The 20,633-nt window shown below is 41.4% G+C and overlaps 3 protein-coding genes and 1 long non-coding RNA gene across 5 annotated transcripts; 2 read left to right on the forward strand and 2 right to left on the reverse strand.

The window, feature by feature from the left end:
* Positions 1–130: 130 nt before the first annotated feature.
* Positions 131–7,394, forward strand: LOC133162757 (uncharacterized). The gene is made up of 2 exons (XR_009716270.1): positions 131–189; positions 2,094–7,394. It is a non-coding gene; the product is annotated as an uncharacterized LOC133162757 (long non-coding RNA).
* cdkn1a (cyclin dependent kinase inhibitor 1A) lies at positions 551–2,692 on the reverse strand. Its single transcript, XM_061292175.1, has 3 exons — positions 2,606–2,692; positions 1,998–2,439; positions 551–1,667 (listed from the first exon to the last, which is right to left on the reverse strand). Exons 1-3 carry the CDS (start codon positions 2,606–2,608, stop codon positions 1,612–1,614), a joined length of 501 nt encoding a protein of 166 aa, XP_061148159.1. The 5' UTR covers positions 2,609–2,692; the 3' UTR covers positions 551–1,611.
* Positions 7,032–10,949, reverse strand: srsf3b (serine and arginine rich splicing factor 3b). Its single transcript, XM_061292176.1, has 6 exons — positions 10,800–10,949; positions 9,970–10,180; positions 9,744–9,884; positions 7,882–7,920; positions 7,636–7,722; positions 7,032–7,555 (listed from the first exon to the last, which is right to left on the reverse strand). Exons 2-6 carry the CDS (start codon positions 10,170–10,172, stop codon positions 7,528–7,530), a joined length of 498 nt encoding a protein of 165 aa, XP_061148160.1. The 5' UTR covers positions 10,173–10,180; positions 10,800–10,949; the 3' UTR covers positions 7,032–7,527.
* Positions 10,950–11,299: 350 nt separating this feature from the next.
* LOC133162753 (S-adenosylhomocysteine hydrolase-like protein 1) lies at positions 11,300–20,615 on the forward strand. Of its 2 annotated transcripts, XM_061292173.1 has the most exons (17): positions 11,300–11,796; positions 14,044–14,155; positions 14,243–14,386; positions 14,618–14,718; positions 14,846–14,948; positions 15,336–15,430; positions 15,501–15,607; positions 15,706–15,822; positions 16,360–16,423; positions 16,513–16,601; positions 16,744–16,814; positions 16,888–16,982; positions 17,084–17,182; positions 17,298–17,366; positions 17,508–17,586; positions 17,669–17,789; positions 17,902–20,615. In XM_061292173.1, exons 1-17 carry the CDS (start codon positions 11,617–11,619, stop codon positions 17,906–17,908), a joined length of 1,653 nt encoding a protein of 550 aa, XP_061148157.1. In that variant the 5' UTR covers positions 11,300–11,616; the 3' UTR covers positions 17,909–20,615. The 2 variants fall into 2 exon arrangements, with proteins under 2 accessions (XP_061148157.1, XP_061148158.1); XM_061292174.1 differs by lacking the exon at positions 17,902–20,615 and having other exon boundaries at positions 17,669–17,793.
* Positions 20,616–20,633: the final 18 nt, after the last annotated feature.

The raw sequence follows: 20,633 nt of genomic DNA on the forward strand, positions 1-20,633 counted from the left end.
ATTGTGTCCACAATCACCCAGTGTAAATGACAATTTTTAAAAAAAGGAAAATAATATGGATTTTCTCATTTTACGTTCTGTACCTTTATTGTGAAGAGCAGAGCTCATTTTCTACTACTTCCTGTTTTGGTGACTCCAAACTTCCTGCTCACGTCTCGGTTTACGACAACTTCACCTTGCTTCAGTGTGGTAAGACGATGTTTTTACTTGTCATATTTTGTGTTGAAAATCGTTTAATGTGCCTTTTTTTGTTGTTGTGCCGTTTGCCTGTTATATATAAAGACGTACTGCGAGGTCAAGTCGGAAGCTAGGCTGGAAAAACAACTCAAACTTAGCGCCCTTCGAAGCAGAAGGAGGGATGAGGAAACTAAGTGTATTATTTATTTGTCTAACAAATGTCATTATTTTCATTTTAATAAGAGCTGCTGTTTGTAATGTTTAAAAGTTCATTTAATAGTTTTCACGGTGCCATGACGTTGGTGAAGAGAATTAAAGTGCACCAGTCGAAAATCTCTGCAGTGCGCCCCTACTATTGGAAATGACAACAGACTTATTTAATTCAGATATTTTATTTTCATTTTGAAGTCAATGAACACAACTTACAGTACAATAAATAAAGGGTGGATTTTTCATTTGTAGCTTTACACTTAAAACAGTATATAGCAGGCCCTGTGCACGAGCATCAATAAGCAGGAAGTACAGTCAATATTTGGGCTCATCATCTCCAGGCTGTCACTTTGTGAGCATTGAAATGACCTTTTTCCACACCAGCTCAAATTAACCCAAGCAGCAGGACTGCCAAAATAAGATAGACATAAATAAGAAGGATGCAAACGTTTTTTTTTTTTAATCTGAGAACAACAATTAGTGTAATACATTGCACACATTAGAGCAATAGGAGAGGATTGGCACTTCATTCTAGCTTAGTAAATAATACGCTAACTGAGGGTGAAAACATTTTTGCGATCACATCTAATCTAAGTAAAGCAAAAAAAAAAAAAAAAAAAAAACACCTTAGAACGCTTTCTTGCATCGAACAATATAAAGTATAAACACACGGTAAGTGGTATTTGGGGTAGAAAAAAAATACAAAACATGATGACTTGTTCCCATCAATGACAAACAACAAAGTAAAAAAAAAAAAAAAAGTGTAAAAAGTGGATTCCAGCAAAGAGGAGCCAATGGACTTTCCATCCTCCGTCATTGTTGATTTGGTCGAGGCAGATTGGTGTGAACCCTGATGATGTCTATTTCAAGTAACGGTCATCCTACATTTCTCCGCTTCCGTGTGGCTGACACGTGAAAACTGTCCGTTATTTCAGTCGACACTTGGGATATTCACTTGATCCAAATGATAAATCCACTAGTGCAAAGATTAACAGTTATCTCTGCAGATCAATTGTTAATATCTTGATATCCCCGCCCCACATTTACAATGAATACAAGACCCAAAATGAACGTTAAAAACATGCACGATGGCTGAGGTCCCTTATGTTGACTCCCTAGAAGCAACTGTCCAGTCTTTGCCCAATTTGGCATTCTTGAGTGTTCTTGTTGGAATATTGGCACTCTTTTAGGAAGGCTGCACCAATTGGGGGAGAAGGGTGTGAATCACTCACTGGATTTTAGCGGCATTCCAACGACTCTTCTCTTTGTCTGATAGAAATCTGTTGAGGAAGAGAGAGGAGAACATTGAGAAGGCAAATCTCAGCAAATCAAACTGCAGATGGCTCATGAAGATGCTCAGTTTTCTCAATTGAAATGAATATAAAGCTATTCAAAACCCTCCTTGCTCACACCGACAATGAGAGCGCCACTGCCACCTAATGAAGTGGATGAGCAATTACATATTAATCTCGTATAAAATGGGGCTTGACTGCATGTCACATGCATGTTTTTAAAGTGTGTAAAAAATACCATTCTATAACATTATAAAAACATGGTAATGACAATAAAAAATTCAAAGGTTTGTTAAAAATAGCCAGGTGTAAATATACCTGTAATGTTTGTTTGCCTCCTCTTGAGTCCTCCATTCTCCATCTTCCTTGGCGTTCTCTCCATATTGAAAGGACATTTCTCGGACTTGTTTTCAGGGATGTTCTCCTTCTCGTTCTCTGGGGGCCCCGCCCGGACTCTCTTTGGGTGGACCGTCACCTCTCTTGCCCTTTGACCCGCTGCCTTGCCCAGCATAGTGGATCTGTAGAGTCGTGGCACCTTGGCGCCTGGGACGCTCTCCCACTGGAAATTGCCACTGGCCAGAGGCTGGTTGGATATGAAGTCGAAACCCCAGCGCTGCGACGCCTCCTCCAGGTCTTTCCTCAGGGCGGCCTGGTAGTCCGCCCGCAGCTGCGCCCTGTCAACTGGGCCGAACAGGTTCCGCCGCGCAGAGCGTTTCCCCAAGGGGTTCGAGATCCGCTTGATGTTTGCCATCATTCGACACTAAAAAAAAAACACACACACAGAAGGTGGTAAAGTCTCAAACTGTACCAAAGCTCAATATTTGCTTAATACAAAAAGTGATTTCTCCATGAGCAACATTTGAACTTTCTAAATCCAATACTACAGTTCGAAGCTATACCTTCAGACATTTCAAAAAGTGTCTTACCATTGTTGTAAGCTTCCTCAGTGAGTATAACAGCGCATCTGAGATTGGTGTTAGTGTGGACTCTATTTATAATACTCAGCCTGAGACGTGACTCACTAGCCCCTCCCACACGAGCGGGACTTGTACATGTCCGGACACAGTTTCACTCAGACATGTGAGGGCAAGTTCTCAGGCTAAAGTTGGATGACTGCACCACTAGGAGGTGCTCTCAGGCCATCTGCATTGAAAGGACCGCAATGGTCCACTTGTGAAGATCACACAAGGGGGCATGTAGGGCCAAGTAAATTGAGCGAATAAAGCAACATCATGATGATGATCGTGATAACCAATTCGTCGAGGGGGAATACTGGCATGGTACGTTTACCCTAAAAGCTACACAGGAAGGAATCAACTGTATCTTGTGAGAATAATGAGTCATTACACCCATCCAGGAAGGGTTGGGCAGGTCCTATGGTCAATTTAGAAACTTCAGTAACATAGAAAGACATACACATCAAAACTGAACACAAGCTCTGAACATACGGGGATGCCAGTATTGAGATTCGAACCCAGACCCTCCCACTGCGATACTCTGATAAGCTCTAAAATATCTAAAGACCTCAAAATCGACCTTTTTTGGGTACCATTTTTTGTGTTGATAGTGTAATGTTTGACTTTAGAATTTAAAAGACACTTTTTATTCACAAATATTCATTGGATATTTGCCAAAGGTTCTGGTAGAACATCTGCACTACTCAATCTGGCCACAGGAGGGAGTCAAAGAGGACTGGTGCAATGTGCCATTTTTCCAGGAATTGGGGCTCATTCATTTGAACTCGAGAGACCGTTCTCACGTGTTTTGAAATACACACGTCTGACTCAGACTTTACTGAGTCTGAAACAGTAAAGCTATACATAGGATCATTGTACTCACGGGACTCATAACTTCACTGACCCCACCCACCCATCTTGACATTTCCAAATGTACTTCAAGAAAATTCAACTGTTCCTGTAGACCAGGTCTACGATTATGGCAGTAAGAATCGCAATTCCATATAAGGCATATGAACGTATAGGTGGCTTGTAATGGACTTAAGAACATTCTGAGAATGACTTTGGAAAAGTTGACTTTTGACCTCCCACCCTCTTATGACATAAATGGTGACTTGATTCCTGTGAAATGTATGTTTTAATTGGCTTTTTAAATAATTGCTCTACAATTTAATCTATAGGCATTTCTACACCAATTTGGAAAGAATGTGACATTTTGGGCGAGTATCATTACATTTGAAATGCCGCCGCTCCCTTTAAAACGGAAATGACGCAGGAGGACTGCTGGATGGGAGGACCGAAGCGAGGGATTCAAGGCTGTGGCGGGAGAAGGAGAGCCAGCCCACTTACTATGCCGGTACACGTGAGTACCAAACTCGTGTCGGCCTACTATGACCTGTCAACTAAGACTGACACGCTCCCTTTGCCAAACAACTCTGGTAAGTAATTTTATAACAAATGAAAATCAAGACTACTGTATAAATCACTTAAATGTTGGACAAAGGCTGAGATTAACCGGAGTCAAATTTCCTTTTTGACATGTACAAACCTGCTCAAAAAAGCTGATTCTGATAATGTAATAATCTACTACTACTGCTATTACTTCAACTACTACTAGGACATCACTCAACCAGGTGGAAGACATTCTTATTTATTCCATAATGCTAATTAGGTCACTTTTAAAACAGACAAAATAGCCCCAATTTAAAGTCAAGAACAATTGAAAAACACATAAATCGCTTTACTTACAGTGACAGTCTACAGTCGTCTGATTGAAGCCTTGTTCTGTGCTAGTTCAAGCCCTTTGGCGTTAGCCTCTAAAAAAGGATGACAAGCTTTGTGAGGTTACCGACAGACAACTTGGTGTCTCAAGTTTTCTCACACGGAGGTTAGTCAGGGGCTTTTAGACTTGCGATGGGCGGGGAGCTCAGTTTCTTGTGTGGGGGTGTGGCTTGCTGGGTTCCCACACGTGTATCGAGCCCAGTGACACGTGACACTTGGATCAGTGCTTGAAGGAAATTCCAGCACCTCAATGTCTGTAGATGCGTGGAAGGTCATTTTGTCAGCATTTTCCCCTCATGGAGACTGACAAATAGTATCCCTTTGAGGGGAAAAAATATGACAAAATTGGAACATAGGAGGTTTGGCCCACTACCCTTGATATAACCCAGAGGTGGGCAAATTTGTGCTCACCCAGTTTAGCCTCGGGAATTGAAGATGTTGCAACCTCAGTGCAGTTACAGTGGTGTATTTGCTGTATACTCACGCTGTGCTCTTTGACCTTCCCCACTCTGCAACATTAACTACAGGTTCCTAGGTTCCAGTTTAATAATAATAGGACTAATACATCCAGTCCTCATATGTACTGAAATGAGTGTAAACACAAAGATACGTTTGTAAATGATCAGCATTTGAGGGGCTGGCTATACATTACAGTGAAGGTTTGTCAATATGTGCAGCTGAGCTCTGCTGCTCGAGGCCTTTGCGCTGCAGCCACATACATTCAATGGTCACAACACTGCAGGTGTTAAACTTAAGGATTTGGTTCACCACACCTAAAGCAAATCCTGCATATGCTTCATTTGCCTGGTAAAAATCGGTGTCTTTAAAAAACAGCAAGATATTGCAAGTATATTTTTATGTTTGTTGCAAAATTTTTGTTTGTTGAAAATTGAATGAAATAGTCATGTTATCCTCAATTAATTATGTAAGTATAATGTAATGATATGATGAGCAGATTAAACATTTACAGACTTGTGGTTTGTGAAAGAATCGATCTTATATATATTTTTTTACAACATTTAAAAATAGAATATGTTGAAATGAACACTGCAAGCCATGCTAACGGCTTATTCTTTTTTAATCCATTTTATGTACTTTTCAAATGCAGTTCTGTTGTATTTAACTTTTAATTACAACAGTGTAGACGTTTTGTAAATGGCTCCCGTGTTTTCTACGTGTCACCTCTCCGTGGTCGTCACATGACATTCACATCCATCATGTTTATTACATAACAGTGGGTGGGTTAGATACCTTAACTAAAGTAACTGAGTGGATTCCCGCTAATTCACGAGAGCCGCCCTAGCGGAGACCCGTGAGTCACGGCCCACGAACACGTCACAAGTTCGACCCATCTATAGAATCCTTTGCGCAAATCGTGGAAAGGCGCGCGCAATTTTGAGAGGCCGGCCCCGCTTCTCCACGTGTGTGTGTGTGTGTGTGTGTGTGTGTGTGTGTGTGTGTGTGTGTGTGAGCGCGTTATGCCTCTTCACGTGGAATGTATGCGTGAACATACCAGCCGTGGGACTGCAAAATGTAATTGGATAGTGGGATGAGCGGGTGGTGTTAGTGGGGAGACCTCCCGTGGGTCGCGAGATTTTGATCTCAGGGAAAAAGGAATTTCTGATTATCTTTGAATAAACTCTTCATTAAGCACATCATGTCCTCTGCTTTTTACAGCTGCTTGCTCAGCTTCTTTAAAATACAAACACCCCTTTTATAATTATTCCTGATAAGTATTATAACAGTTTTATCTGCAGCATCAATATTTAGTGTGTAGACTTGCATATCTGTTATTTTTTGTACATATTTACCATATATGTAACATGACTTATTCCTTGTACAAATGTGTGCAGGACTGCACCGATTATACTCATGCATTCACAATTTTATCAGCCACACAAGGACAGCGTTATTTGGATGTCTTATCTTTTTTTGGGTATAGGGTTAAAACACTCAAACAGGCGAATTAGATAATTTAACCACAAGAGCACCTAAATAAATTTGTAACCTTGAAGTGTGTTATTGACAACACTCCCGGATTAGATTCATACAGTATTATCTTCTATGATGGTGCCCACTGTTATGACATTAACCCCACAGGTTATAGTGAGTGTAATAATCTAGGGGTGGAGAACTTTTCCCGATAATATTGGAGTATTGTACTAAATTCACAATTACGATGTAACCAACATGATAAATATGCAGATGACCCCAACCTGAATCAAGGGAGAGCTCAAATGTAAATCAATTGTGTAGTTTGCTGCAGAAATCCAGAAACCAGTGTCGGGCGAAATCTTCCTACCTCCAAAACCATCACCTTTCAGGAGAAACCCAAAAGTGGCCAATACAGATGAGTAAAGAAATTTACCAGTTGTGCAGCTTCGTTAGCAATATGTGAAAACAGCGCCATCTGTATTTCCTCAATAGGCAAATTTATTTGTAATGCTACACTTGTCCTATTAAACTGAATTAAAACCAAAATTAACCAACTGAAGTTTCCCATAGCATTTTGGGAGCACCTAAATAAAAAGATGGCCTCTAATTGAGGAACTAGAGTTTGATTATTGGAACTTACCACATATGAGCAAAGATAGCAATGAGAGGAAAAGCAGTGTAAACTTGTTTGAAACAACCAGTCTCTTTAATTGAGGGACAATTACACATAGTATCAAAGTACAGAAAATGAAAAATTGATTCAGGTCAACGGATAGGTTTTATTCCTCTTAGATCACCCACCCACACATGGATGGAAATCTTCACTATTTCGTAAGAAAGTAGCATGAACATCAGTTGGCCTTCAATATCGCACTAAGGAATGCAGCGCGCAAATTTCTTCCTTCCAAATCCAAACACAATGAAACTATGGGTCAAACTACACATCCATTTATAAAAACAGAAAGACCAACACATTGTTGGGTGATTACTGGTGGAATGCTAAGGTGGTGCACTTTCAGGACTGGTATGAAAACATCACTCCCGTGCACACCCAAAAATTTATGTAAAATGACCATAACAAAATCAGGGAGCCTAAAACTCTTGACGGATAAAAAACAATGTCTATCAATTGAAAACAAAGTACAACCGTTTTCATCATCTCTCATCCTGTTCTTCTACTTTCTGTCATTAGATCTGGAGCGACTGTGAAAAGAGAAAGGCACACAAAGTTGCGATTTAGCTGAAAGCTACAATCGTATTTGAAAGGATTCAAGGCTATATACCTCCTTGACCGAGAGAAGGACCTTGAAGGTTTGTGGTTCCTGTCCCGAGAGAGGGACCGCTCCCTCCTCCTGTCTCTTGAGAAAGACCTGCATAAAAGAAACAAACAGCCCATTAAATCTACTACCATGTTTGGTTGAGCGAGACTTGAGTAGCTCATCTCGATAATATCCTGTTGCCACAAAAACATGACACGGTTATCACAGTAGAAGCCCGGGTTTGAACGATCATGTCGAAAAGTGACATACCTGCTGCGGCTGCGACTGAAGCTCCTCCTGCGTGGAGATCTGTGTGGGGAAAATACGAAAATGTTAAAAACCTCAACTGATGCATCCCTCATGGCTAGACCTTTACACACAACCCATGTTATAGTTTGTGGACCCCCATCAGGACTGGACTAAGGTTTTACAAACTATACTAGGATTAGGCCGTATACCAATACACCCTTCCGAAGGTCTCACCTAACCCACAGGACAAGGTCCATTCAACAACTACCGTTAGAATTGCAAATAAAGCCAAAGCCTCGAGATGAGCCAACTAATAACACCAACTGGCCCTACGTGAAGATAGGACGCCACCCCATGGACTGGCACTTTTGTAGGATTAACGTCTTACTGCTCCACTGCATGCTCACCACGACAACGTTTGGAAACAACCAAGTAGCCAAATTAATTCAGTATAAATGAGTTGATAACTACGCTCAAACCCCCTTATACGTCTAATTTAATGTCTGGACAAGTTTCCGGACATTTGATGGTGGGCCCTTTACCTTTTAGGGAAGGGGGAAAAAAAAAAAAAAAAAAGAAGTTACAGTAATGGGTGAGGACAAAAATGACAAAGTTGTCTGTTAGAAAAAAAAAAAACCTCTAAACCAGCTGTCTCTTCACTTTTAAAACTGTTATCAGTGTACTGAATGAAGCAGGAAAACTTACTAGTATTTTTGGTTTTCAACAAGCTAGATATGACGAAAGGGAGGCAGACTGTAGGCCGGGTAGGAAGAATTGGCAGAATAGGCCTGGCCAGATGCTGCGAGGTGATAAGGCGGCAGGCAGGCGGGGGGGCTGGCTGCGGCTTTTTCCCTGCTTTAATTGGTTAGCCGAAGGCTGCCGCTGGTAGGTTGTCGACATTTGGAAACGCGATACGCTGATTGGAATGTGAGGTGGGCCGCTGCCGTTTGGGTTAAGGTTGAAGGAGGAGGTGGCTGAGACGAGCATGATGAGGAACCAATGGCCTGGTGCAACCTGACGACTGGCCATGCCTGGGTCATGTGACAGCGCCAGTCAAGCTGATTGAGGCACGATGGTCAGCAGTCACATGATGCTGAAAGAGGACTAGTTGATTGACTCTGAGGGTGGTGAGAAGAGGCATGGTGGTGGCTCTGCAACGGGTTTCATTCTTATTAATATATATGGAAAATAAAAAGCATCCTCAATCAAAAAGGAAATGCATCACATTTGGCACTCTTACCCCTTTTCCCAGTTTAACAACTTTTGGGTGATTTCATACAGTCAATGTAGAAACAACCTCTTGAGTCGATTGGTGCTTTACTTGGTGCTTAAAGCTTACGATCTACATTTAATCTAGAAAGCTGCTAGACGATGCAGTCCCAGCAAAGTGATTACGTTAACTTTGGGTAAAATATATTAGAAGTTAAAAAACAAACAAAAAAACTACTAGTCTGAAAATGTTACTTACTCCAAGAAATATTTTTGTCCAATTTCGTTTTAGAACGGAGCTTCCAGTGCATTGGAAATAGCAACGAGACCATCTCCATCCTCCAGACTTTTAAAATTAACAAGGCCTTGCTTGCTAGGGGACGAAGCACCAGAACATACAGTATGTAGTCAAATCACTTCGCAGGGACTACAAAATATAATGGAAGCTTCTATTTTCATCCTATACTAATATTGTCTCTATTTAATTGTCCCTATAAAACGATACTGTCACCGATATTGATAACAAGCCTTTACAAATGGAACAATCACACGTAAAAAGACAAAAGTAACCCCAATTTGGAAAGTATCCCGCGAATGACAGTGACGGCAGAAATTGCCATGATTACAAATGTAGGCTATGGCCGACCAACGTCAAAAACATCTCGCAGTGTCACCTCCGCCTTGCCGGTGGACTACGCCGCCTGTAATCATCTCGGTCTCGGGGACGTCTGCTCCACGATGGCGGGGCGCCGCGGGAGCGACTGCGTTTCTCCCCGTTGGACAGCTCTACTCGCACACGGCAACCACACAATGTTCTAGACAAACCAGAAAATATGAAATGCGACAATTAGTTTCCATAGTCCTGATTGTATCTCACGTTTAGTTGGGCTCAATCCCTACCTTCCGTCAAGCTCTCGCACCGCATCAGTAGCATCTCTGGGGTCTTCAAATTCGACAAAGGCAAAGCCTGGGGGGTTTCTCGCCACCCACACGCTGCGGAGAGGCCCATAGTAACTGAACGACCTTTCTAACTCTGTCTTGTTTCCATTGTTGCCCAGATTTCCAACGTAGACTTTGCAGTCAAGTGGACATTCACGGTGCATGGCTGGATCTGTAAAAGTGGGATGTTTAAAATTAAGGTTATTTTACTGGTTTAACTTACAATCAATTGATCACATTGGTAAGGCAGTTTACATGAACATATATGATATGATCAATTGTTTCGAGCGGGAAATGGAAAAAAGAAAAATCGCAACAGGTATGTGAGAGACAAAAACACGTCGATCGTATGATGCATTAACGTTTACCTTTTACATTACATCCATATTGTGTTACAAACATCCTTCATCGCATACCGTCTTGGAGGGAGGACAGTCAGAAAAGGCCCCGGCCCATTTTTCAAGATCGGCTATGCTAATGTTAGCGCAAAAGGGGGTTGCTCCCGGAGTCTCACAGTTAACAAATCGTCCATTGGTAACATAATCAACAAAGTGGTGTTGCACCATCTCAGCCATTTAAATGTGTAACTCGCATAAAACGCCATTGTTTCGTCCCGTCGAAGCTAACGGCTAGCGACGAGAAGAGCTAAAATGGCCGTCGCCTGTTTCAAGGCCTCACCCTTCGGTCACAGAAAGCAAACAAAGGATCAAATATTTGTCTCCAATTATAACACGAACAATGATGCAAGGCTACATGCTCACGTACATGATGATGATGAAAATACTTCCTACCTTATCGATGTTGATTAGGAGTTTGATTTGCTTTGCGCTTTCTTAGAACGTAATGTACTTTTCCCGCTGTCGATGGAAAATGGCGTGTTGTATCGTCCGCATCCAGTTACCCTCGTCGATCTGGGAGGGCGGGGCAATTTTAGGTCCCCTAGCTCCGATTTAAAATGCAACTGGGTCATTTCCATGTAATACCAATGATAACGTTAGACATTTATATATATTTTTTAATTAATCAATTTTTATTGTCGTAATTTTATATGGGTTGTTTTTCCTATGCTGAATCGGCCATGCTTGAAGTCCTACTTAAAAAACAACAACATTTTGACGGTTTGGATACATTCAAAGGCATAAAAAGGAAAAGCAAACAAAATATGCAAAGTTAGGAGCATGTCTCTGTCTTGAACATTTGCAAATTAGAATCATCAAAATATTAGGAGTTACAGAATTCCAATACTCGTGAACGCTTCTTGTCGAGGGAAACGCCCCCACAACCCGTTCGCCACCGCCCACAAACTCACTCAGCTGGGGCAGCAGGTGACAGTTGAGCTCGTCCGAGGAACAGCACGACCTCACTCAGGCTCCCAACATAACAGCGACACTCACAGCGCTAAAGAAACAAAAAAAACTCTATACTTTACATTATACGCTGCGTCATTTGAGAATCCTTTCCCCCCTCGTCGGTACGACAAAGCTCGCAAGCATTTGCCCAGACATCGTCTGACGTCGACAGGCAGAGAGACGAAGGACTTAATCGGCACGAAGTCAACCGAAGGCTTTCGTTCTTGTCCTGGTAACTACTGACAGACCGCCGCCGACCATGTCAGAGCCGACCGCGGAGGTGAAGCTGGAGGTGAAGCAGGCGAGCAAAGAGGTGAAAGAGAGCGAAAACGTAGCCGAGAAATATTCTGTCATGACGGTGAGCAAGAACACCGAGATGAACATGGAAGAGTTGTCGTCCGCCTTCAGCGCCGTGCCCACTCACAAGCCGGTTAAAAAGGTAACTACGCTGTCATAAGATCGAAACACATCGAGGCTTGGTAGTGCCGCATTTTGTGACCTATTTCAGGCAATAATCGTTTAATGTGTGTAACACCCAGCTAATCTAAACTCCGCCAACTGGTCTCTTTAAGCCCTATAACTAGCTTCTGGTTCAGTTTAGCCAATAGATACCGTTCTTTTCCATGTATAATGCGCCCCCATGTATAATACGCACCCTAGAAATGGCACGTTGATGCTGGAAAAAAGCCTGTACCCATGTATAATACGCATCCAAATTTTGACTCCAACTTAAGTCCGTGAACAAAAAATTATTTCAGAAAAAAGATCATCTTTGGGAACAACCGGATGTTATTCTTCCGGTCAGTATCACTGCGCATGCGCTAGCATACTCAATAGCGAAGAAATGTTTCGGATTTGTGTTTGCATTGTGTTTGTATGGAGCGTGTTTGAAGTGAACAGCAGAGAAGAAAGCGCATCTGTAATGGCGGCGTCCATATGATATCCGGATTTAAAAAAAAAATTTTTTGTACCCATGTATAATGCGCACCCCAGATTTTAGGACAATAGTTAAATTTTGCGCATTATACATGAAAAAAACGGTATTTAAATATCTACCTTTTCAGGAGCATTATTTTACTTTAATTTTATAATGTGTCTAAATATTTCTTCGATTCCACTATTTGAATTGAATGACTTCATCAATGCATCAGCTACACAACAGCCTACGAATTGAGCAAAATGTATTTTCATTTCTGGCAATGCCACATCCATCCTTTGGCCTTTTCTTCTTGTCTGCTAGACTTTACACATGAAGGTTTCGTGTGACCCCAAACAAGATCACCGTGGAGACACTTAGTCTGACAGTACACTGAGCAAAAATAAGGGGAGATCAATCCAAGAAGATGGAGTGTCTTGTGCACAGGCACACTGTAAACACTACAGTTGGGACATGCGTGACAGCTAATACGAAGCGAACACTGTGCTTGTTTGTTCCACATGATCAAAGAGTATAAGGAAGTAAGTCCATGAAATATTGTAAAGCCAATGGAAAGTATCTTTGTTGAAGCTGAAGCGTACCAGAGAAGACCAGTTTTAAAAAAAATACACATTAACCAGGCTCATCAGAAATCTTTGTCCAATCTTTAACCCAGCAAGTTTGTTCTGGACTTATACTTTCACATCCTCTTTCCTTTTTCTTCTTTAAAGTGACACAATGCATTGCATCACAGATCCCTGAACACAGTTCTTTTGCTTTTTTTGTTTTGGGGAAAACATAGTTTGAATTAAAGATTGTCATTTAACTAAATTACCTTAACTAAATTTGAGGAAAATATTTTTTATTTACCGTATTTTCCGGACTATAAGGCGCACCGGACTATAAGGCGCACCGGACTATAAGGCGCACTTTCAATGAATGCCCCATTTGAAAACTTTGTCCTTATATAAGGCAAACCAGACTATAAGGCGCACCATTAATTCATCATGTCAGATTTTTTATCCAAATCAAATCATTCTCCATTTTATCTTTTTTTATTTCAACTTCAGATGCAACAAATCATAAAATAATGATCCATAGTCTTTTTGATTCATGATTCATAGTCTTCAGCGGGCCACTTATGATTAATTTCATGACATAATGCTTCGGGCCAGTTTAAATGTAGAAATTTGGTCCATATATAAGGCGCACCGGACTATAAGGCGCACTGTCGACTTTTGAGAAAATTCTAGGTTTTTAGGTGCGCCTTATCGTCCGGAAAATACGGTAATCCTTTCCCTTATCTCCACATAACTCTTACTTTGGGACTGTGCCAGCCTGTGTGTGGTGAAATATGCCTGTGTCTTGTCAGGTACATCTCAAGGAAACCACTTTGTTCTTTGTTGCCACGGTGTGTTATTTACACTGGTATGCAGGCAGTTTAGCAGTTGTGCCTAGAAACCAACGATGGATCACGTTTGAAAACCCGGGAGGTGAAGCGCAATGACTGGAATTGCATCCGAAAGCTTATACTCTTGCTCAGAATGTTGCGTCATGGTGTGAATATTCCAGTGTCTGTTGAGTTTTGGAAAGGTCATTTCCTTTTCGAAGGGTCTATCTGCAGTGCTAGCGTCGAGACTGGCATTAGCAATCGCACATGTGAAGATGTTGACAATAAAGCAGACTTTGACATTCTTTGAGAAATCTGATTGCTGTTTAGATCCCAGTTTTTCATTTGTTCACGGATCAATTTTTATGATCAACTTTCAGCAAATCCAGTTTGTGGAGGACAAGCAGGAGTTCAGCCGGTTCCCCACCAAGGCAGGCCGTCGTTCCCTGTCCCGCTCCATTTCCCAGTCGTCCACCGACAGCTACAGCTCAGGTAAGAAGCTTTCCCAGACCCATCTAATTTTTGTCCTAAAAGGTAAACAGTAATGACTTTGTTTGTCTTCTGTATCTTATTTCCCAGCTGCGTCCTACACAGACAGCTCAGACGACGAAACTTCACCTCGGGACAAAACACAGATCAACTCCAAGGGCAGCAGTGACTTCTGCGTCAAGAACATTAAACAAGCAGAGTTTGGGAGACGTGAGATTGAGATTGCCGAACAAGGTAGGACACCTACTAGCATGTCATATTTTTATTGTTGTGGTTTGTAGTTTGCCGTGATATTGAGCAAATCGGGATTTGGGGATTCACCAAAGCCATAACTTGGATGCCCACCAACTAATTTGCACAGGAGCAGCATGAAAATAATGCAATCAATCCTCCCTCGCTTTGCTTTGGGTACTTGTAACTCTCTCACACTGCTCTCACTCGTCTCTCTTAACGTTCTGTCCTCAGACATGTCGGCACTGATCGCTCTCCGGAAGCGAGCGCAGAGTGAAAAACCATTGGCAGGTGCCAAAATTGTGGGCTGCACTCACATCACCGCACAGACCGCAGTGAGATATTTCATTTGAGCCCAAATCGAGACTTTTGTTCCATTTTAATTCTAGTTAATCAATTGTGGTGTTTCTTTACATAGCGTCGAGCATCACTTTCTCAAAGCACTCCCGTGTGTGGTTTTAGGTGCTGATTGAGACACTGGTGGCTCTTGGGGCTCAGTGCCGCTGGACCGCCTGCAACATTTACTCGACACAAAATGAAGTGGCCGCTGCTCTGTCGGAGATAGGTAAACACTCAGAACAGATTACATTCATTGAAGGTCATTGCTATGGGCCCACAAATGCTCTGGCTTGGATACAGTACAAAAAGTCACTGTCCCATGTTATTACTTTGGAGATAAAAAAAAAAGAGTCTTAGTTTTGTAGACAACGGGACCTCCAATGGGCTTGAACCAGGGAACTTAATGAAAACATTAAACATTATCAGGTGGTTGCTATGCGGTGGTCAAACTAAGTCATTTATTTCACTTCTATTGATTTGTCCTCTGGCGTGTTAATGGCTTGCAACAAAGTTAGGACAAGCAACTCGAAGGGTGCAAGAGTAGCCCTGCATATAACTCACCAAATGTAATCATTGTGGGAAATTTGGATGTCACCTATGTGCTACATTTCAGGTGTAGCCGTGTTTGCCTGGAAGGGGGAGTCTGAGGATGATTTCTGGTGGTGTATCGACCGATGTGTCAACACTGAAGGATGGCAGCCTAATATGGTAGTCGAACAACATCGGAGGCTGGAGTCGAAAATGTATACTGTTCAACTGAGAAATCGTTTCCTGCTAGATCCTGGACGATGGAGGCGACCTGACACACTGGATGTACAAGAAATACCCAAATGTCTTTAAGAAGATCCGAGGCATCGTAGAGGAGAGCGTCACTGGGGTTCACAGGTTATCTGTTGCTAACATCAATACACAAGCGCAATATTCAAACACAGCAGGGCTGTCTGTCCGATGTAAAGACAACACATCGTGTCTTCTCTTTCCAGGCTGTATCAGCTCTCCAAAGCGGGCAAACTCTGCGTGCCAGCCATGAATGTGAATGATTCTGTGACTAAGCAGAAGTTTGACAACCTTTACTGCTGCAGAGAGTCCATCTTGGACGGGTGAGTGGGTCTGATGTGTGAGTTTGTGTAGGCTGAGCAAGATAGTCATGTCCAAACAATTGGACAAAATGTTTGTTTGGCAGCTCTATAGAGACATCAGATGCCATTATCACTTCTAAGAAAAATTGACAGCACTCCAAAGTATATTAGCTCTGTTAATTTTCACCAAGGCCTCATAGGTCTTGCGCAACGCGTCTACGGCTCTGTAAGCTCTCAACTGTCCTACTGCCGGCCACTTCGCAATTTATTGTTTCCCTCTGATTAATAATCGGCCAGAGGGACTTGTAGCAATTGTTCCATCATCAAACCCACTCAAAGGCCACACTGGAAAAAAACTCATTTATGGTTTTGAAGGTGAAGGCCATTGCATTTAACATTTTTAGAGAACACAGGACTGTCATTAATTGCACCGCAGTACATTCAGTGCAACAAGACAGACTGTTCAGTCGAACGCTGACTCAGCTGATTTAGATTCACTGACAGGCCTTTTCCCTCCTCCACACAGTGTGATCATGTTCTGCCTCTGTTGTTTTCAAGCTTGAAGAGAACCACAGATGTCATGTTTGGAGGCAAGCAAGTGGTTGTGTGCGGTTACGGTGAGGTGAGATGCGTCATTTCATCTTGTGTAATAACCTCACGCCGACGTATCTTCATAACGCGACGTAGAATGCATTCTTTTTATCTTTGTAGGTTGGAAAAGGTTGCTGTGCTGCATTGAAAGCTCTCGGGGCGATTGTCTACATCACAGAGATCGATCCTATTTGTGCCCTGCAAGCTTGGTGAGAAAAACAAAGAGAGTATTTATTGGAAACCAAAATCAGAAATGGGGTCAAGCTCGCCAAAACTATGTATTGCTCAAAACATTTCCAACCGCATTTTTTCATTGTGGTGATGCAACCTCTTTTTGTTGCGTGTGAACAGCATGGATGGATTCAGAGTTGTCAAGCTGAATGAGGTCATTCGCCATGTTGATATCACCATCACATGCACTGGTAACTCCACTCAACACGAGGCATCGAGCTGTGTTGACTGTGTACGCTCACAGTTGGGTGTACTTTTCCACAGGAAACAAGAATGTGGTGACCAGAGACCAGCTGGACCGCATGAAAAATGGCTCCATTGTGTGCAACATGGGGCACTCCAATACTGAGATTGATGTGGTAAAATAAATATCTAGTCATAAATGGAGTATTCTAACTGGATATTTATTCGAGATGTCAAACGCAACTCACTAACCGTGTATGATTGAAACTCCCTCCAGGCAAGCCTTCGCACTCCCGAGCTGACATGGGAGAGGGTGCGTTCGCAGGTCGATCACGTCATTTGGCCCGACGGCAAGAGAGTCATTCTGCTAGCTGAAGTGAGCGGACATATGCAATAGATACATTCATTGTTCTTATTTATAGAGTGGAATTTGAAAGTATGTAGTTGTAGGAAAGGCAATACAAAGTTTGAATGCTGTTGCTTTTTTTTAGGGACGCCTCCTCAATCTCAGCTGCTCCACTGTTCCAACCTTTGTGCTGTCCATCACCGCCACCACTCAGGTAACAACAAGGGGTACAATACTTTTTGCCAGGCATCTTTTTCATCTGTTTTTTTTTGGGGTAATTAAAATATTGTAGCTAGTAGCCAACCTGCAGTTGAGTTACATTTAGGCATTTTTTTTTATACTTCCTTTTTTTCAGGCACTGGCCCTGATAGAGTTATATAATGCTCCAGAGGGACGATACAAGCAAGATGTTTACCTGCTTCCTAAGAAAATGGGTAAGGGCGATTAAGGATTCTACCTTACTGAAATGATAAATTCGACTTTGTTTCAACATAACTTTGAAAACCTGCCTTCCAGATGAATACGTGGCCAGTCTTCACCTAGCAACTTTTGATGCCCACCTGACGGAGCTCAGTGATGAGCAAGCAAAATATTTGGGCCTGAATAAGAACGGTCCCTTCAAACCCAACTACTACAGGTAAGTGTTGACTATCTCTTTTAACGAAATTTCTTTGGAAATTGCTTTACATCTCAATTGCATAAATGTGCAAAATGTAAGGAGTAACTTTTCCCCCATTTGTTCGACACAGGTACTAGCTTGCAAAAAGCGACACCTCGGCACGCCCATGTGTTGATGACAGCCAAGACACAAGACCTGTTAGTGTATGTCCTATTTTGTAGTCTACGCAAGAAGACATTTTAGTGTATGTTCATATTCGTGTCATCTACTTTATTTCACAGAAATGTTTGTGGTAGAATTTTGTGCCAAATAACTGTAAAAGGGAAGGCTCACATATTTAAAATAGTAATGGTTCACCTTATGTGATGGAAAGAAATTAATTCCCTGGGATGTGATGTTTTATAACCTTGTGCAAGGGAATCTATGAAATATTTTAATTGGCCATCAACATTATGTATGAGACATGGCCACTGTCGACGGCAAGTCTAACCTTGTCTAATTTTATCAATAATGAGTCATCGATAGTATATGGACCAAACAACAGTATTGGTATGCAAATATTATTCAAAAATTCATTTTTTTCTTACTTAGTCCCTTGTAGCACTTACCTGCGCTTCTAAATGAGCCATAACATCCACAAAATACGTTGGCATTTGATACCGTCCTGCAGGCAGAAAACTTTGGTTACTTGCTGACTGAATCACATTCCAAATGATAAGCTAGAGAAGAAATGTCCTTGCCTCTGTAGTGTCAAGTCTCTGTGAAGAATCACCACCTGTATGTAAACTAAATCTCGTACTTGATGATCCCAGAAGACGTTGATTTGTTCGTAAAAAGAATGCTAAGACGGTGCATGCAACTTAAGGCGGTTAAAAACAGGGACGTCTATAGCAGGGGTCACCAACTTTTTTGGAAACTGAGAGCTGCTCTTTTGGATACTGATTAGTGTTTGTTTTTGTCCAGGTTAAAACATGATTTCTAACATGACTAAGCATGTTGGAATTTTTATTATTATTATGCAACACTTTATTCCTATTAATCTAGCCTCCGATTGTTTACGTTTTCAAAGGATCACTTCTGCAAAATTCCGAGGAAATTACTGGTGGGCAAATTTTAAACAGGTCCATGAGCTCCTCACATTGGTGACCTCTGGCCTATAAGCGTTGATGTCAGTCTTAGGATGTAATCAAATAGATGAAATGAAGTAGTCCACTGTGAAAGCACGTGAGTCACACACTGCATGCTCTGCAAAGTCTAGAACATTGTTTTGTACTGTATACACAGCCACCAATAGATCATCTCGGTGGAGTTTCTAAAAACACAACACACCCATACACAAAATATCCGTTGTGAGATTTGTCTATAGATTTTTCTCGCAATATTTTTGTAACAAAGACATCTGGAACAATGATGAGCTTTGTTATCTTTTTAGAGATGTTATAGTTAGCTGTGAGGCTTCTTATCACACGTACAATATGATTATTTCTGTACGTCTCGTGTTTTAAATTTTAAAGACCATGTTGAATTATTTAGCTGAGATAGAGTCTTGCTTTTATGTGTTCCGACATGCATTCGATCTTTACTATGTGGGCCACTTAATTACTATCCCAAATGATAAAATCGACTCATTTGGCCTTTCATTTTAGCACCTTTTTGCAGATTTGTGCATTGAAGTTTTTCTTTCTATCCACTGGATTTAATTCAAAAGTAGCCTTGCGTGAGCTACTATGTCACCGTTGCATTTGTAATTTCAAGAGCATATGAACCAAAGGTAAACTTATCTATGAGGACATCATTGTCAGGAAGCTGAGGGCCGTAACCATGGTTACGGCGCAGCTGACAGTGCCTTGTGACTCAGTACAGTTTGTATCTGTTTTTGCAAGTATTGCTGATACCAACATGGTGTTCCGCTATGCAGATTTCGTCTGTTAAAAATGATTTAATCCTGCAGTGGTGGTGGGGGGGGATCTTACTCATGTATTCATAACAGTAATTTTAAGTGAATACACAATGTTTTGTTCTCTGTTATCGCCCTTGTAATTTATTCCTTTGATTGTTTTCCATGTAATCACAATCAAGACTTTTTTAATGATGTTTTCCTTATAGCACTTAAACATGCATTCAATGGTAGATTCATGTCGCTTTGATCAATAATAATGCGTTCTAATTTGTGTTATGTCAGATAACAGGACGTATGAATGTGTTTTTTTGGCTGATGGTTGTCAACAGGATACATGCACACCACTGTGAGTTTTAGTTGCACACATGTAGTCTTTGGCGTGGAAGTTATGGATATGATTTATTAGCTTTAAAGTAGGCTTTGAGAGCACAGTAACTGTATTTAGTTTTAAAATGCAATCACAACAGAATACTGTATGCTGTGGCAAATCCATCCCTTTAATAAACTGCTGGTAATTTAGCAAATGGCTATGGCAAATCATTTCATAATGAGTAACTAAAGCTTTGGAACATTATTAATTGGTCATTGGTCATATAGCACCAATAAATGACATGAATAATAAACAGGGTGGTCATATGCACTTTAAAGAGACATACAGTAATCCTTCGCTATTTCATGGTTTAACTATCATGGCCTTGCTTCTTCACGGATTTTTTTCACAGTGCGTTGTGTTATGGCTTCAGGAGAAAAAGACATTACAGAGCGGAGTCAGGCCACAGAGGCGCACTATATAGTACGTACTTTGTATTGATGTTTAAAATTACTATTTTACTGTTGTTATCTGGAAGAAAGTTAAACAAATGCTTGGGCCTGAAAACATGTTTTGTCCTTATGGTTTCAATGTTATAAGACTGGTAAAATAATAAAGATTTCTACTTCACGGATTTCACCTATCACGGGTT

Source organism: Syngnathus typhle, linkage group LG11, assembly GCF_033458585.1.
Source record: "Syngnathus typhle isolate RoL2023-S1 ecotype Sweden linkage group LG11, RoL_Styp_1.0, whole genome shotgun sequence".
Taxonomy (NCBI): Eukaryota; Metazoa; Chordata; class Actinopteri; order Syngnathiformes; family Syngnathidae; genus Syngnathus; species Syngnathus typhle.

Excerpts from the sequence above, each read along its gene's own strand:
- cdkn1a (XM_061292175.1), bottom strand. Across the intron at positions 1,668-1,997 it reads GAGGCAAACAAACATTACAG|ATTTCTATCAGACAAAGAGA; the intron begins GTATATTTACAC and ends CTTCCTCAACAG.
- srsf3b (XM_061292176.1), bottom strand. The coding sequence starts at position 10,172 with ATGCACCGTGAATGTCCACTTGACTGCAAAGTCTACGTTGGAAATCTG. Across the intron at positions 7,921-9,743 it reads AGTCCACCGGCAAGGCGGAG|ATCTCCACGCAGGAGGAGCT; the intron begins GTGACACTGCGA and ends TTCCCCACACAG. Across the intron at positions 7,556-7,635 it reads TCCTTCTCTCGGTCAAGGAG|TCGCTCCAGATCTAATGACA; the intron begins GTATATAGCCTT and ends CTCTTTTCACAG.
- LOC133162753 (XM_061292173.1), top strand. The coding sequence starts at position 11,617 with ATGTCAGAGCCGACCGCGGAGGTGAAGCTGGAGGTGAAGCAGGCGAGC. Across the intron at positions 14,156-14,242 it reads CACCGACAGCTACAGCTCAG|CTGCGTCCTACACAGACAGC; the intron begins GTAAGAAGCTTT and ends CTTATTTCCCAG. Across the intron at positions 16,983-17,083 it reads CCAATACTGAGATTGATGTG|GCAAGCCTTCGCACTCCCGA; the intron begins GTAAAATAAATA and ends AACTCCCTCCAG.